The sequence below is a fragment of the Lithobates pipiens genome, unplaced genomic scaffold, assembly GCF_037356315.1.
Source record: "Lithobates pipiens isolate NorthernLeopardFrog02 unplaced genomic scaffold, aLitPip1_a1.2 Scaffold_8, whole genome shotgun sequence".
Lineage (NCBI taxonomy): Eukaryota > Metazoa > Chordata > Amphibia > Anura > Ranidae > Lithobates > Lithobates pipiens.
Window position 1 is genome coordinate 683,841,113 of NW_027507903.1, and position 18,536 is coordinate 683,859,648.

The following is an 18,536-nucleotide window of genomic DNA, read 5'->3' on the forward strand; positions in this document are numbered from 1 at the left end:
AAGTTGCACTGCGGTGGAATTTTGTCAATATTTGGACTTGATTTATGAGTTTTTGGTTGCAGTGCACTATATATTATGTTTAATAAAATCCCCGTCACCATCACTTTTCCCCCCACAAATAGAGCTTTCTATTGGTGGTATATGATCATCTCTGCATTTTTTTATTTTTTGCTCTATAAACAAAATATTTTTTTTTTACTTTTTGCGATAATTAATATTACATTTTTTTTTTTTTTTCCATCAGTTTAGACCAATATATATCTTCTCCATATTTTTGGTAACAAAAAATCGCAATAAGCATATACTGATTGGTTTGTGCAAAAGTTATCACATCTACAAAATAGGGGATAGATTTATGCCATTTTAAATTTTTATTTTTTTCTACTAGTAATGGCGGTGATCAGCGATTTTTAGTGGGACTGCAACATTGCGGCGGACAGATCAGACACTTTTGACACTATTTTGGGACCACTGACATTTATACAGCGATCAGAGCTATAAAAATGCACTGATTACTGTATTATCGGGTAGCACAATGCTGTCATGGTTAGGACTTTTGCCTAGCATTAAAAAGGGTCGCCGGTTAGAATCCCAACCATGACGCTACCTGCCTGGAGTTTGCATGTTCTCCCTGTGCCTGTGTGGGTTTCCTCTGGGTACTCCAGTTTTCTCCCACACTCCAAAGACATGCAGGTAGGTTAATTGGCTTCTATCCAAAATTGGCCCTAGTATATGAATGGGGGCCTTATATTGTGGGCTCCTTGAGGGTAGGGACCGATGTAAGGGTGCAATGTACAGGGATAGGGACAATTGTAGACACTCCCTCAGGTTTAACTGGATGGACCGGTGTATTTATTCAATCTTACTAACTATGTATAAATGTCACTGGCAGGGAAGTGGGTAACACTAGGGGGCGATCAAGGGTTTAAATGTATTCCCTGGGAGGTGTTTCTTGCTGTGGGGGGATGGGACTGATTGGGGGAGGAGAGAGATCGCTACTGCGTCACCGGCGGCATAGCACTGATCACTGTATAAATGTCAATGGTCCAAAAATAGTGTCAAATGTGTTTGATGTGTCCGCCGCAATGTCGCAGTCATGATAAAAAAAATTGCAGATTCGCCGCCATTACTAATAAAAAAAAATTATAATCAGGGGCTCTTTACCAAGATTGGTGTGGCGGTGTGCTAGACTGACACACCTCACCACCGATCGCCGTGATGCGCACCCCAATGGGCGCATGAGATTGGTCGTTCTGGGAGGCCGTCATATGATGTCCACCCAGAACAAGAGCCGCACTGCCCCCAGCTGTCATATGACGGCCGACGGGCAGCAAGCGGTTAAACATGTGTGCAAAAAATGCTAAAACGGTTCTGGAAGAGAAAGGGTTAAAGGGCCCCTGTCATGAGAGAATCATGGGGGCAGCCATTTCTACCATTACTCTCCTTGTGAGAATGCTTGTTCCCTGGCTGTCATGCTGATGCTTTGCCTTCATTACTGTCTCAGTCTGTGACCTGGAACAAGTATAGAGATAAGGAATTCTGACTCTTTTCTGATTCTTATTCCCCCCATGCTTGTTCCGGGTCGGAGACTTAAAGAGGAGGGCCAGTTTAAAAAAAAAAAAGTCAGCAGCTGCAAACACTGCAGCTGCTGACTTAATAAAATCACTTACCTGTCCAGGGCGCCCGAGGCCGAGCCGTCCCTCGGCTCTCGGGTCCCGGCGCCGCCATTCCCTGTAAGGGAAACAGGCAGAGGAGCCTTACGGCTTCACTGCCCGTTTCCTACTGCGCATGCGCGAGTCCCGGAACTACTGCACATGCGCGAGTCCCGCAGCGCTTTCTGAATGGGACGCGCTGTGTTCTGGAACACACAGTTCCCAGAACACAGCGCGACCCATTACCCAGAAGACGCCGCGACGAAGACAGAAGACAGAAGATCTCCGCGGAGGAGGAAGAGGAAGATTAGGATAAAGTGCCTAGCAACAGGCATTTCTGGTAAGTAAAAAAAAAAAAAAATTTCTCATTTTATTTTTTTTAGATTTTTTTGTCATTTTTAACATTTTTTGGTTTTCAGGGTGGCCCTCCACTTTAAAGTGGTAATAAATCCCAAAAACAAAAATGACAATTATTGGAGCTTACCAATCCTTAGATGTGAGAAATAACAGAAGAACCAACAGGTAAAAGAAGAAAATTCCAGGAGGACTCCGAAAAAACAAAGACCGCTGTGTTCATGTCAGTGACAGACGCCGTCATATCCGTCATTTTATATTTTGTCTTTACTACCACTTTATAAGTTCTTACATTACACACAGCCAGGGAACTAGTATTTTCAGAAGGAGGCCCTCAGACTTCTCCCAGGAGCCACCACTTCCTCCAATCATTGGCTGATCAATGAACCAATCCCACCACCCGTCCACTGTGATGTCACCAGACTGTGGGCAGAGTTCTCACATCTTCCTCCTCCCCCCACATATCTTTATACAACCTCTCCATATATATATCCCAGCATGGAGGGGCTCAGTGAAGGTGGTGGTGAAGGTGTGGAGGTGTCGGATCGGGTCACACAGATCATAAAAGGAGATCCGCCCGGCCTCATAATCCAGATATATCCTGACTCTGTTACTGGAGGGATTGGGGGGTAAGAGGATCACTTTCCTGTCATGTATCACATAATACTGATTATTATACCTGCACAATCCCCAGGACTTCTTATTACATCCAATCCCTGCCTCCCCCCCTCTCCTCGCTATACTGGGGTAACACATCCCGACTCTCCAGCTCTCTGACCCCCCGACATCCACTTCCCAGTAATGTCTCCCTGAGGAGAAACTCCGACTGCTCAACACCTGAGGAGAATCCTGGAATCTCTCTGGTGTTTCTGGGTGATTCTGGTTTCTATCTGACCAGGATACAGTTTTCCTGTCATCTGATATCTGTAGAATATTATGAGCTGTGTTTCCATCCAGTAATATGTCTGCAGCTCCCTGTATATAGGAGTATACATTTACCTCTGTTATTATATCAGATAAACCTGTGTGTAAGACCCCCGCCACATCCAGACCCCCTCCATCATGGAGGAGCTCCTCATGTCTCTCTCTGTCCTCATTATCTCCATCCTCAGTATCACACAAGTCACCTGTGTCTGATTCCTGTAAGACAGTCAGTGGATCCGTCACGTTACACAGCTCCTCAATGTGACGCAACTTCCTGGACAGCTCCTCCTTCTTTATTTCCAGATCCCGGATGGAGATGGAGATCCGCTCTGCCCTCCCGGAGATGTCCCTCAGGGCTCTCTTCTCCAGGTCTTCCAGACGTCTCCTGAGATAAGACATGTGCAATTTGTTTAGTTCCGAATTCGTTTTTTAACAAATTTTGACAAATTTGTCAATTGTGACATTTTCAATTTTCCAAACTTTTGAATTTCTGAGTTTCTGAAATTTAGAATTTCCAAGTTTCCGAATTTCCAAGTTTCAAATTTCAAAATTTTCAGAAATTTTACATTTTCAGAAATTTGGAATTCAGAAATAGGAAAATTCAAAATTTCAGAAATTCTACATTTTGGAAATTTGAGATTTCGGAAAATTGAGATTTCGAAAATCGAATCCGGAAATTCAAAATTTTGGATAATTCGGAAATTCGAAAATTTTGGAAAATTCAGAAATTCTAAATTAAGAAATGTGAAAATTTTAAATTTGGAATTTCAAAAATTCTAAATTTCATAAATTTGAAAAATCAAAAATGTGTAAATTTAAAAATGTAAAAATTTGAAAATGTAAAAATTTGAAAATGTAAAAATTTGAAAATGTAAAAATAAGAATGAAAATCTGAAAATTCAACCCTCGTTAACAAGTACACGCCCTCAACATCAAACTTATGCTGGAGATGCAATTCAGTACCTGGTTCACAGCTTCACATCTGGTGGTCATGCCCCATCATCCAAAAATTCTGGAAGGAAGTACACATCATCACATCAAGGATAACCACACTTACCCAAGACTTCTCCCCTGCACAGCTACTATTACACCATACCACACTACCCAGATGGGCTTACTTTAAATCTCTGGCAATGCACATGCTGAACGCAGCCAAGCTATGCATACCGTTCCTATGGGGCAAACCCAGGGCTCCCTCAATCAAAGACTGGCTTCTGAGAGTCAACAAAATTGCAGAAATGGAAGAGCTCATAGCCATTGCACATGATAATATCACCAAACATAATACACGTTGGGCATGCTGGTCCCACTTTAAGACTACACCAAAATACAAACACGCAGTCCAAACACATGTTACTTAAAACTATTTCAATACACATTCTCTCAACAAGCTCATAGCATCCTAAACAATATTAAATGTATAGAAGGACTGATGAGGGCGGGGCTGAGATCCAGGACCAGTTTGGAGGCTCCTGCCACCCCTAACTCGATCTAACCCATCCTCTTACTCTCCAGCCAACCCCACACCATAGCCAACTCTACAATCCTTTCCACTCCTTTTCCACCAAACCCTAAACAAATCTAACCCCAACCCTTACACCTACCTGTCTTCGAGAACCCCTCCCCACCCCCCACCTTATCCTTCCACACACAACCAACGGACTTCACCAAGACAACCAGCGGGACTGGTTGTCTCCACTCATATACGAATCACAAGATACACACTCAACTGAGCTGAATAAGGACAGGTACATATGAACCTTACAACCCCACAGAAGCATTAGAACTCTACTCAACATAGCTTACCAAACGACCGGGAAAACAGAGATAACAGCACTCAACGAGAACACACCCTCCCAAAAACCTGTCAAACCACCCTCCAGGAAAGCTGCACCACCACCCGGAATACAATAGAATACAAAATTCGACATCCCTATCCACAAGCTAATGTATGATGCTGTGTTATCGTTAGTGACACACTTGTTTTCCTGAGGAAAGATGTGAAGCCTGTGTATCTCTTTAAACCATTGGTTACTTGTACTTACTGTTTTGCTTGGACAATTCTGTTCATTGTTAACTTTTCCTCGTTTTTCCTCAATAAAAACATTATGCAATAAAAAAAAAATCCCATTTTGATAAAATCCAACTTGGCAACTCTAAATAAATAAAAGTGCTGAAAATCTGAAAATTCAAAAATGTGTAAATTTGAAAATTCAAAAATAAAAATGAAAATCAGAAAATTCCCAAATTTGTAAATTTGAAAATTCCCAAATTTGTAAATTTGAAAATTTCCAAATTTGTAAATTTGAAAATTTCCAAATTTGTAAATTTGAAAATTCCCAAATTTGTAAATTTGAAAATTCCCAAATTTGTAAATTTGAAAATTCAAGAATAAGAATGAAAATCTGAAAATGCAAAAATGTGTAAATTTGAAAATTCAAAAATAAGAATGAAAATCTGAAAATTCTAAAGAATGAAAATCTGAAAGTTTAAAAACCCATAAATCTGAAATAAAAATTAAACAATAATAAATATTAAATTATATGTATTAGAATTTTCTTTCAAATTTGGCTGTTAGTGAATGTAATGAATATGAATGTATCCAACGTTACAAATTATCTGAAATAACGAATCTAAGCAAAAAGAAAGTAGTGATCTAATAATAATAAATAACAATAATAATAACAAAACCTTTTTATTATTAATTATTTCGGATAATTCATAACTTCAGATACAATTGTATTTGCTACATTCACTAACAACCAAATTTGAAAGTAAATTCCAATACCTATAATTTAATACTTAGTTATTATTTTGAATTCTACAGATTTTCTTGCTTTTTTCATATTTTCAAATTTTTGGATTTTCAAATATTTGAAATACAAAAATTCGGAAATTGGAAAATTCAAAATTCAGAAATGGGAAAATTCTAAATTTGAAAAATTCAGAAATGAGAAAATTCGGAATTTGAAAAATTCGGAAATTAGAAAATTTGAATATTTGGAAATTTGAAATTCAAAATTTGGAATGTTGGAAATTCAAAAATTAGAAAATCAGGATTTTCAGATTTCTGAATTTCCGAATTTCCAAAAAAAGCAAAAAAAGAATGAAAAGAAAACAATTTTTTTGTCAGTGCACATGTCTACCTGAGATCTCTAAACAGGGCAGTGACTCTCTCGGTGTCACCAGCGGCTTCTTCTTCTTCTACTTTCCTCCTGTGTTCCTGCAGACTCTGGACTCTTTCCTCCGTCTCCTCTCTCTTTGTCAGAAGTTTCTGCAGAACATTCCTCAGTGTCTTCTTCTTCTTCTCAAAAGCCTCATCCAGTGTCTCCACCTGGTGTCCCCGATGTTCTCCAGCCAAACTGCAGGACACACAGATACAGGTGTTATCTTTGGTGCAAAAATACTTCAAAACTTCCTTATGGACGGAGCATTTCCTGCTCTCCATGGACAAGGTGGGGTCACATAAGACGTGTTCTGGGGACTTTTTGTGGACTCTCAGGTGTTTATCACACAGAGAAACCTCACAAAGCAGACAGGATCTAACAGCAGGTACAGGAGAGTCCACACAGTGAGTACAGAAGACCCCGGACTCCTCCCGATCTGGCTGAGGAGACAGGAAAGTCTCTGCTATGTTATGTAGTGTTATGTTCCTGTGCAGTGCAGGCCGATCAGGAAACTTCTCTCTACATTCAGGACAGGAATATCCTCCAGACCCCTCCTGTGTATCCAACACACGATCAATACAGACCCGGCAGAAGTTGTGACCACATCTCAGGGTTACAGGATCGGTATAAATGTTCAGACAGACGGAACATTCCAACTCAGCTCTCAGATCACCAGACGCCATCGCTGACAGCAGAAGAGAAACTAAACTAAAAGTCTCTGACACCGGAGAGGAATGTGGATGGGGGAGGGGTGACATCCTCCTACACAGGGTGAGGCTGAGATCAGCTCTCTGTTGACTTAAAAACCTTTCTATGTCAGATTAGGACACGCCCCATGACTGTGTACATTTACACTTATAAACATCTATTTAACCCCTTGAGGGCCACCATGACATACTTTTCTTCCAGCATTTGTACTCACAGACCACATCGGGGTGCAGCACCTAGGGGTGGGGCACATTTTTCTGGCAGCAAGCCTGTTATACACCCAGAGCTGAAGAGAAGACCGTGGAGTCTAATCAAGTCTTCATCCTCCTCCTCCTCTGTCTTCCAGGATCAGAATAGATTGAAGCTCCCTGTTCTTCCTCCTCATCCACAGATACTCCTGTCATTGCCCCACCAATTGGCATGGAGAAGTCATCTGAGATATTTCAGCACAGTGTCAGTCACTTGCTCCATGAGGATGTACAGCAATTAATGAATGGCGAGGTTGGGGAGGAGACCAATGGGAGCATAGAGGGGCGTGACATAAGGCAGGATCAACCAATTGGCACCAATGTTCCTGCAGACCTACTGCCACGTAGGAAAACATAAAAGAACATAGGCGCTCAGTAAATCAATGTAAATTTCATAACTCAAAAGGTTTGAAATATTAAAATAAAATTCATATACAAATATATATAAAGATATTGCCTAATCCTGACTTTTTTTAAAAAACTTACTGGGAGAAATGAATAAAAAGTCTATAAAGATACTTATAAATGTCCAATCAGTCCCAGGGAGAGGAAATTCTTGCTGGACAGGCAGGCAATAATATATGCTCTTTCACTGAAGGCTGCTGATCTTAGAGTGAAGCCGACTCAATCACATAGAAGAAAACAAGTAGAAAAGCGCCACTTAGTAAAATAAGCTTTAATTCATTAAATATCAAGTTTCTGTCACTTAAGCCGCGTACACACGGGCGGATTGTATGGCCTACTTAGTCCGTCATACAATCCGATGGACAGTCCGTCCTACTTTCGAATGAACGGACTTGACCACACACGGATGCACATAGGAAGTCCAATACACAGCAATGCAACCTTCTGCCTTGTAAATCCTTTCTGAGCATGCGCCATTCTTAGTCCGTCGAACTAGCCTACTGACGAGCGGATTGTCCGCTGAAACCAAAGTATGACGGACAGTATTACGGAAATTCCGAAATACTTAGTCCGCCAGACTGCACGCTGAAAAAGTCCGCTGAAGCCCACACACGAGCGGACTGTCCGCTGAAATGTGTTTCAACGGACTAAGTAGGCCATACAATCCGCCCGTGTGTACGCGGCTTTACATTTACCGAACAGAAAGCTGGGGATAAACATAGTCAAGTCCTCTGGTCATCAGCATGTCCTTAAAGCGTCCAAAAAAATCAATCAGAACCCCTAGTGTTGATCACGAGACGCTGGGAGAGAACCCAGCTGTGTCTCGCTGCTGACCGATTGCAGAGCAGCTCACGGAGACAGCGTGTGACGTCACAGGTACAAGGGAACACACAACGCGTTTCTGAGCATGCGCGGGTTCCGTACGGAGCCAGAGTGCTCCTTTGTCAAGTGTAGAAAAAGAAGGGAACGGAGTGACGGCTATTAAATACAATCATTAGACAAACAACGGTGTATAGTTTGGGCCGAAAAGGTTTAAGAAAAACTAATGCTGGCCATATCAAATAAAGAAAATACAGTGTTGCCATGTCAAATGATAAATCAGCTCATAAGTAAATAAATAAATAACCTCTTAGCATTATGCTCTTGATCTTGCAAGAATCTTAAGATAAACTACTGTATGAAAATTAAAAAATACTAATAATAAAAATAATAATGAGAATAATGAATCAAATAAATAAATGATAGAACAAAAAACTAATGATAATAATAAGTATGAAATTAATAATAATAATAATTAAAAAAAAATAGAAAAACTAAAACGAAAAATAATAATAAATATAAAAAATAAAAATAAAAAATATATATAATAAAAATAATAATGAGAATAATGAATCGAATAAATAAATAAATGATAGAATAAATAAAAAAAATAATGATAATAATAAGTCTGAAATTAATTAAAAAAAAATAAATTAGGAAAATTAAAAATAAAAATGAAAAATAATAATAAATATAAAAAAATAAAAATAAAAAATATATATAATAAAAATAATACGTAATAATTAATAAAAGAAAAACATTAACAAATAATCCTTACAGAAAAAGCATTTTTTTAGTGTCTTTATTGGCTATATCCGCAATAACGAGTCACAAGATAGTGTGTATCTCAATTTCCTCGTTAAGGCCATTAGGGGCAAGCGTATCCAAAGTAAAAATCCAGAACGTTTCACGCTCACACAATTTCGAGAAACGTTCTGCTTCAGAGATGTCACCAGGTATGGATTCAATCACCCATACTTGGAGGCCCAACGTGGACTGATTATGAAACTCTAGAAAGTGTCGTGGCACACTGTGTTTATCACTCCCTAATTCTGTGACCCAACGATGCTTGCCAAAGTGTTGTCTGAGGGGACAGATAGTACGGCCCACATATAACATTTTACATGGACACATCAAGCAATAAACAACATAGTCGCTAGAGCAATTATGAAATTGATTAAAATAATGGGTTATTCCTTTATGGGTAAACATTTTTTTGGCCATGGTTAACAAATTGACAAGTTTTACAGAGAGGCTTATTACACCTATACATCCCTTTAAGTGGAATAAGACACAGAGGATTTGTGTCACGTTTATATTTCAATTTACTGGGGGGCAATCTTATTCTTAAGTGTGGGGGCCCTTCTATAGGTGACCTTGGGTCCATCTCCCAATGTAGAGCTTAGATGAGGATCTTGTTTCAAAATACTCCAATGTTTTTTAAGGATATGTTCCATTCTTTTATATTGTCTGTAAAACCCTGTAATAAAATGTACAGTAGATTCTACTTGGGGTTTGGCCACCTTGGACTTCTTCCCCGAGAGGAAGGTGCTGTAAGCGTGTTCTACTAGCTGTGAAGGATAGCCTTTCTCAATTAACTTTTCTTTTTTTTTTTTTTTCCAATACATTTTATTAAAGTTTTGTAAGTTTACAAAAGACAAAAGTTACATGTGGTATATCACAAATTCTGCAGTGGCAACCAATAAAACAGAAACCAAGTACATGACATTACATGCGTAGACTTAAGCATGTATTATATATCGGGAGTAGAGAATATAGGCAGATGGAAACCTGTGTTACATCAGAGGGGAGAGGGGTCACCCATACGTCATTGGGGAAGCTTTCCTCACTAGCGTAAGAGGGGGGCGGGGTCAGGTGACGGGTGGCCCCACCCTCCACATATAACAAACGTCAGGCCGCCAGGATCCCCACAGTATCTCCTCCGTGGAGACAGAAGATGAATGGATGTGCTGCACTGGATCAGATCAGCCATCGCTGGACCCTGGAGAGATGATCATCTGTCGCTGGATTGCAAGAGTGGATTACCACCGCTGGAATCTTTTTTTTATTTTTAATAAAGGAATTTTTCAAAAGTGTGTTTGTCTTAACAATTTTTTACACTTTCTTTGTGAAATGGTAGGGGTACTTTTGTACCCCCTTACCATTTCAAATGGGGGGGGGCGGGATCTGGGGGTCCCCTTGTTAAAGGGGGCTTCCAGATTCTGATAAGCCCCCTGCCCGCAGACCCCCACAACCACCAGCCAGGGTTGTGGGGATGAGGCCCTTGTCCACATCAACATGGGGACAAGGTGCTTTGAGGGGTCACAGACCCCCAAAGCATCCTCCCAATGTTGAGGGCACGTGGCCTGGTACGGTTCAGGAGGGGGGGTGCTCTCTCGTCCCCCCCTCTTTTCCTGCGGCCTTCCAGGTTGCGTGCTCGGATAAAGGGTCTGGTATGGATTTTTAGGGGGACCCCCACGTCATTTTTTTTTATTTGACGCGGGGTTCGACCTGCGCCCCTTCACAGGCATACTATAGACACCCCCCAGGTACGGAATTTAAAGGAATATTACACTTGTATTGTTACACTTTAATCATTATTAAAATCACTGCTCCTGAAAAAACGTCCGTTTTTAAAACTTTTTTTGCATCCATGTCCCCTGGGGCAGGACCCAGGTCCCCAAACACTTTTTAGGACAGTAACTTGCATATTAGCCTTTAAAATGAGCACTTTAGATTTCTCCCATAGACTTGTATAGGGTGTTCCGCGGCTTTTCGAATTTGCCACGAACACCCCAAATTGTTCACTGTTCGCTAAACAGGCGAACAGGCAATGTTCCAGTCCAACTCGAAGCTCATCCCTAGTCACCGCCAATCCAGCTGGCATGTCACTGTCTGGGCTGTAGGAAGCTAGCTAGGAAGGTTTGAAGTCCAAGCGCTTGTGGACCTTGATGTCAACGGTCATTGGGCAATGCATTTCCAAGCATGGGCATTGTGAACAGACACGCTCCTTTTCTCAAACAATCAAATAAGGATCATACAGCTGTCTATATATACAGGGTTTTGGGGCATACTTAAAGAGTTCCGCCAAAAAAAAAAATATATATATTTTAAAGTCAGCTGCTACAAAAAGCTGCTGACTTTTAATAAACGGACACTCACCGGTCCCAGGGTCCAGTGATGGGGGGGTATGGGGGCTCAGTTTGGCATCCTTGCCCTGGGCACTGGGCAATCCTGTCTCGGTACTGAGCATAACATGGGAGTAATAACTTGCCAGCTTCGGTCTGGCAAGTCAAAAAACAATCACTGCACTGCAATTAACTGGCATCCACTGATAATATTTAACATAGTGTGACAGAATAAGATGCTTGCACTATGAAATTGGTCAGTGTTATGCCGTGTACACACGAGCGAATTGTCCGGCGTACTTAGTCCGGCAAACAATCCGACGGATAGTCCTGCGGACTTTCTACCGAACGGACTTGGCCACACACGGACACACAGAATGTCCGGCGTTTGCTAGCGCGATGATGTACATAGCCAGTAGCCAATAGCTTCCTTTTGCGTACTTGCTTCTGAGCATGCTTCATTCTTAGTCCGCCGGACTAGCACACTGACGAACGTATTGTCCGCTGAAACCCAAGTCCGGTGGAAAGATTGGACTGCAAAACTACTTTCTAAGTCTGCCAGACTTTACGCTGGAAAAGTCAGCTGAAGCCCACACACGATCGAATTGTCCGCTGAAATGCGTTTCGGTGGACTAAGTACGCCGGACAATTCGCTCGTGTGTACGCGGCATTAGAAGTTTTTGAGTTAATTAATATTTTAAGTGATAAAAGTTTCTGAAAATATATGTAAGTTATATGTACGGTAATAGGTGATGGTCTCTAAAGGTCACAGAATAACACAGAATACAGATGGGAGTGGTTTTGCTGAGTAGGTACTTCTATTTTTGAGTTACTATGTCAGTACAATGGGTGGATCTATAGACTGAACCATATTAGGTATATATGCAAATATGGGTGTTCTTAGGATATGATGACATAACATCATGAAACAGTATAAGAATGGAGTAGGATTATGAGAGTGAGGGTAGATCAGTGGGAAGAGAAGGAACTCTACACTTTGGAGAATGTAGATCAGACGCCCCTTTCTTACTTCTGAGGCCATCACCATGCCATATGTTACCAGATGCCAGTCTTCTCTTTGCTTATCTTTCTGAACAATAAAACCACTATTGTTGAAGTATTGAACGGACGAAGGATTCTTCAATTTCTAGTCCTGAAAGTACATTGGAAATGCCTTGGATGAAGACATACATATCTCCGCTACACACCCTTTAGAAGAAGGGATACTGATTCACATATTTACACAAAGACTTTGCTATTCATTAAGAAACGCCCCTGTGAGTATAGTAGAATACTAGAGTAAAATGTATTTTACTGGGAAGTGTTTGTGTATGTAGAGTTTCTACTACCTACTCACTTTCTTTCAGTCAGTTACAGGACACAGGGTGTGCACATTGGCTCAGTGCAGGACTACAGAGCGTAGATGCGGAGTGGAGAAAACTTCTTTCTCCAGGTTTTGGTATTCCTGGATAGGGCTCTGTAGTTTGAAGATTCCCCAGTGTCTTGGGTGGTAGGGAATCCCCAACCAAGTGTGCAGGTTTTGTGAAGGACCAGAGTTTTAGAAATACCTCAGACCCCTTTCACACTAAGGGTCGGTTCACACTAGGATGAGTTGTCAGGCGACTGAGCCGCCTGACAAGTAGCGTTCCCACTCTGTACAATGGAACCGTTCTAATCGGAGCGACACAAGTTGCTCCATCTTAGAAAAAGGTTCCTGTACGACTTTGGGGGCGACTTGCATTGACTTCTATACAGAAGTCGTTTTGCAAGTCGCCGCAGCGGTCGAGTCTGGGTCGTCTGAGGCAGTCGCGCTGTAAGTCGTGCTGCCTCAGTGTGAACTGACCCTGAGGCACTTTGCAGGCGCGATAGCGTTAAAAATAGTGCCTGAAAAGCGCTCTGAAAGAGCCACTCCTCTCACTCCAGCGTGAAAGCCCGAGTGCATTCACACTGGAGCGGTGCGCTGGCAGGACATAAAAAAAAAGTCATGCCAGCAGCTTCTTTACAGCACATTAAGAGCGGTGAATACACCACTCCTAAAGCGCCCCCCCCTGCCCATTGAAATCAATAGGTAGCACCAGGGACGGACTGACAACTCATGGGGCCCCCGGGCAATAGAAGATTATGGGGCCCCCAGGCAATCAGACATTATGGGGCCGCACAGTATACACAAACACACACACACAGTATACAATCACACAGTATACACATACATGTTTCTATTAGCTGAGAAGGTACTGGAGAGGTGGGGCAGCTATAATCTTGAGATTTTTAGACCAAAAGGATGTCGGTAAGGGACATTTCAGAGACAGATGTAAAAAAAAAAACAGTTTTTTACATACTTTCCCTTGTTTTAATGAGGCTGGCAACCCTGATGGGGCCCCCTAGTGGCATGGGGCCCTCGGGCAGTGCCCAGGTGGTCCAATGGTCAGTCCGCCCCTGGGTAGCACCTAAGGATGAGCCGAACACCCCCCCTGTTCGGTTCGCACCAGAACCTGCGAACAGACCTAAACTTCATGTGAACTTTAGAACCCTATCAAAGTCTATGGGACTCGAACGTTTACAATCTAAAGTGCTAATTTTAAAGGCTAATATGCAAGTTACTGTCCTAAAAAGTGTTTGGGGACCCGGGTCCTGCCCCAGGGGACATGGATCAATGCAAAAAAAAGTTTTAAAAATGGCAGTTTTTTTGGGAGCAGTGATTTTAATAATGATTAAAGTGAAACAATTGGGGAGTAGGGAGAGGGAATAATAAAAAGTAAAATATTGAAATTTTATAAGATAGGTGAGTGTGTAGGTGGGAGATATTCATTCATGTGTACCCAACTCCCCCCTCCCCCCCCCCCCGTTTTTTTTTGGGGGGGAGGAGGGGGAGATACGGGCTGAAAACATGGAGATTGTTGAATGATAAGGGGGAGGCGGAAGAACTGCCCAAAAAAGATAGTGGGGCTCTTAGGGACTCCTTCTGGTTTATTGGGGGAGGCCCAGTAGAGCCTGAAATATAAGTCGGCATGGCCTGAGTCCCACCCTCTGGGGTAGGTGTTTCCGTCGGCATTAGATAAGATGCCTGACACGAGATATAGGACCGGAAAGGTCGTGATGGGGGGGGGGTGGGAGGTGGGGGGCATGGAGGAGTGGGAGGGTGGGTATGCATGTATACCCAGATTACTATGTGGATGGAGAGGGAGGATAAGAGCAGATGGGGACCCCAATTGGTAAGGAGTGGGACACACCGTGGAACCAGGTAGAAGATGGAATTAAAATTCATGACATATAATGTGAGGGGCCTAGGATCGTATGGGAAGAGACTTAAAATTCTTAAAGAAATCAAACAGCGATCTGTAGATGTAATATTTATACAAGAGACTCGCTTAACGCACTATACAAATATTTAAATGTACTCAAAAGAATACCCTACCTGGTTCTACGGTGACTCCACAATAAGGGGTGCAAAGGGGGTGGCTATTGGGTTTTCGGAAAGGATTAAATTCAAGGTCTTAGACAGAAGAATTGATCCAGAGGGATGCTATATGTTTATTAAAGGTCAATTGGGAGATGGGTTATTCACTCTGGTTAATGTATACAGTCCAAATAAGAACCCTGTTTATTTTTTTTAACAGAATCTTGACTATATTGGAGGAATTTAGAGTAGGAAAGGTCATCATGGCAGGAGATCTAAATTTTGGATTGGACCCCAGGCTAGATAGTACGTCGCGTGCACAGGGGAGTAAGGAACAAATAAAAAAGATAAAAACTAAATTGCACCAAGCCTATTTAATGGATGCATGGAGGGTAGAACATGACGGAGTTAAGTGGGGTACCCCCTAAAAAAAAAAAATTAAAAGTCAGCAGCTACAAATACTGCAGCTGCTGGCTTTTAATAATCGGACACTTACCTGTCCCGGGTTCCAGCGATGCGGGGGAACGAAGCCCCCCCCTCGCTCCCCGCTCCGCTCGCGGCGCCGTCATGCATACTGTGGGCACCCGGCTGTGGCTTCACAGCCGGGCACCCACTGCGCATGCGCGAGCGGCGCAGGGCGCCGTGATACGCCGTACAGTCACCTGGGACACGTGACAGGTCCCAGGTGAATGTGCGGCGCGAGGGGAAGTGATGTCACCAGCCCGGGCAATGAAGAAGGCAGACTACGAGGGACCCCCTAGCAACCGGTATTTAGAGGTGAGTAAAAAATTTTTTTTTTGCCAATTATTTTTTTTTGATTTTTTTTAAGATTTTTAAGTGGTTTTATTTTTTGGGGGGCAACTCCACTTTAGGGACTACACCTTCTTTTCCCCGGTGCACGGGACGTACTCAAGGTTGGACTATTTTTTTGTGGATCATAAATTATTGGAGGAGGTAGGGGTGGTCAATATTGAAATAATGTCAGTATCTGACCATGCTCCGGTCACTATGGAGATGAGGACCCCGGGGATCCATAGGATACCGTTTACGTGGCGGCTTAATGAAAGCCTATTACTGGATGCAGAGGTAGAAGCCGAAATACGGAAAGAGATGGAGGCCTATTTTTTGAATAATGATAATGGAGAAGTAACGGCTCAGATACTCTCTGGGAAGCGCATAAGGCGTATATAAGGGGGATCCTTATCTCCATAGGAGCCAGGAAAAAAGGGAAAGTGAAATGAATATTAAAAATCTTATGGAAGAAATCCGCGGGTTAGAAATACAACATAAAAATGGGGGGGGGGGTCACAGACAATCTTCCAGGCATTGGTCGGTAAAAGAGAGGAATTAAAAGACATTATGGAAAGTATGGCCAGGAAAGAGATAAATAGGATATCGCGGAATCAATATCTATGGGGAAATAAGTCCGGTAAGCAGCTTGCTAGGACGTTGAAGCAGAAAAATGGTACCGGGATGATGCCTGCAGGTGGGGGCATCATCCCGGTATACCCCCTGGAAGCCGAGTATGCACATCTGCGTAAGCTCGGCAGGAAGGGGTTAAAAAAGTTTAAGGACATTCTGGTCCAAGTAGGTAAAGAATGTGACATGGGGACAGATGCTCTGCTAGCCTCAATAACATTAATATTAAAGAATGGGAAAGATGATAGTTTTTGTTCCAGCTACAGGCCTATTGCAATATTAAATGCGGACACTAAACTTTATGCTAGTGTACTAGCAAATAGATTGAAAGAGAGGATGAGTGCATTGGTGCACCCAGATCAGACAGGTTTTGTATCAGGTAGGGAGGGCCGGGACAATGGAGTCCGGGCCTTGATGCTAATACAGGCAGCCAAGAATGAAGGAAGCCCCAGTCTATTCCTGTCAATTGATGCTGAAAAAGCTTTTGACAGGGTAGACCGGGGCTTTATTTGGAAAGTGCTGGAGGAAATGGGGTTAGGACCCAGGATGATAAGTTGGATTAAAGCATTGTACAGGTGTCCCCAAACAAGGGTTAAGGTAAATGGGCACTTATCCTCTCCGCAGGGGTGCCCTTTGTCCCCTTTATTGTTCATATTGACACTGAAACCTTTATTGGCCTATATAAGGAATAGTGCGGACATAAGGGGGATAACAGTGGATCAAGAAGAACATAAATTGGCAGCTTTTGCAGACGATGTGCCTTTTCTCATTTCACATCCTAGGACATCGCTCCCTAACTTACTACGAGCTTTGGAAAAATATGGAGAGCTCTCTAATCTTAAAATAAATCCCACAAAGTCGGAAATACTGAATATCAATATAAATAAGATAGAAGAAGAGAGATTAGGAAAAGAATTTCACTTCATCTGGAAACAGGACATAAAGTACTTCTTGGGGATTAGACTAATGCCGCGTACACACGAGCGGACTTTTTGACATCAAAGGTCAGACGGAACAATTCCGGCGGACCATTCGATCGTGTGTGGGCTGCAGCGGACTTTTGATTTGCAAAAATCCGACAGACTTTAGAAATGGAACATGTTTCAAATTTTTCCGCCGGAACTCCGCCGGACCCAGTTCCTACCGAGAAATCCGCTCGTGTGTATGCTAGTCCGACGGACAAAAAGCGACGCGAGGGCACCTATTGGCTATTGGCTATGAACTTCTTTATTCTAGTCCAGTCGTACGTCATCACGTTCAAATCTGTCGGACTTTGGTGTGATTGTGTGTGGCCAAATCCGTCAGAACTCCGCCGAAAGTCCGTCGGACTTAGTCCCTTGAAAAGTCCTATCGTGTGTACGCGGCATTACAGATACTTTGAGGAAAATGTATTTAATAAATTATATCCCGCTCTTAGACGAGATTAGGAGAGAAATAAAAAAAAAAATTCAATATCCACACTTTCGTGGTTTGGTCGTATAAATGTGTTAAAAATGATGATAACTCCCAAAATTCTTTATAAATTTCTAATGCTCCCATTAAAGATTCCAAAATCTTTTTTTTACAATTTTAAAAGGTATCATCTCCAGATATATATGGCAGAATAAAAGACCATGTATTTCGGCGGCCGTTTTGTGTCTAAATAATAAAAAAGGAGGTTCTGACTGTTCCTGATTTTAAAAAATATTATTATGCGATAGTAGTGTCACGTTTAGTAGAATGGACAAGAGAGAATAGTGAAAAAAGATGGAGGGGTATAGAATTTAGCATGAGTAGGACACATTTGGGTCAAATAGTGTGGAATCCACCATATTTTAGGGAATTAGGATCGGATGCGCATGAAATCACTTACACTGCATTGAATATATGGGATAAGATACATGCACAAAAAAAAAATGGAAATATACCGTATTTATCAGCTTTTCAACTTTCAGCCACCTTCGGCTCTTCAAGGCGGCTTTCTGCTGCCTTCGGCCATAATCGGCGGCTTTCGGCTGCCTTCGGCCATTATCGGCGGCTTTTGGCCGCCTTCGGCCGTTCTCGGCAGCTTTTGGCTGCCTTCATCTCTTCTCGGCGGCTTCCGGTCACCTTCGGCCGCTCTCGGCGGCCGAAAGCTGCCAAGAATGGCCTAAAGCTGCCGAGAAGAGCCGAAGGCGGCCCGAGGCCGCCGAGAACGGCCAAAAGCTGCCGAGAAGAGCCGAAGGCGGCCCAAGGCCGCCGAGAACGGCCGAAGGCGGCCAAAAGCTGCCGAGAAGAGGCGGTGGCGGCATTTTAAAAGAATGAAAAAGAGACCATTTGAATAGACAAGCCTGCAA

The 18,536-nt window shown here is 42.4% G+C and overlaps 1 protein-coding gene across 1 annotated transcript; it reads right to left on the reverse strand.

The window, feature by feature from the left end:
• Positions 1-2,255: 2,255 nt before the first annotated feature.
• LOC143962542 (E3 ubiquitin-protein ligase TRIM39-like) lies at positions 2,256-7,271 on the reverse strand. The gene is made up of 2 exons (XM_077471813.1): positions 6,079-7,271; positions 2,256-3,335 (listed from the first exon to the last, which is right to left on the reverse strand). Exons 1-2 carry the CDS (start codon positions 6,853-6,855, stop codon positions 2,445-2,447), a joined length of 1,668 nt encoding a protein of 555 aa, XP_077327939.1. The 5' UTR covers positions 6,856-7,271; the 3' UTR covers positions 2,256-2,444.
• Between the last annotated feature and the right edge of the window lie 11,265 nt (positions 7,272-18,536).

Bases quoted from the DNA above. Each gene is read 5' to 3' on its own strand.
- LOC143962542 (XM_077471813.1), bottom strand. From the start codon at position 6,855: ATGTCACCCCTCCCCCATCCACATTCCTCTCCGGTGTCAGAGACTTTT. The intron at 3,336-6,078 runs AGGTAGACATGT...GAACTAAACAAA, and splicing joins CTGCCCTGTTTAGAGATCTC to TTGCACATGTCTTATCTCAG.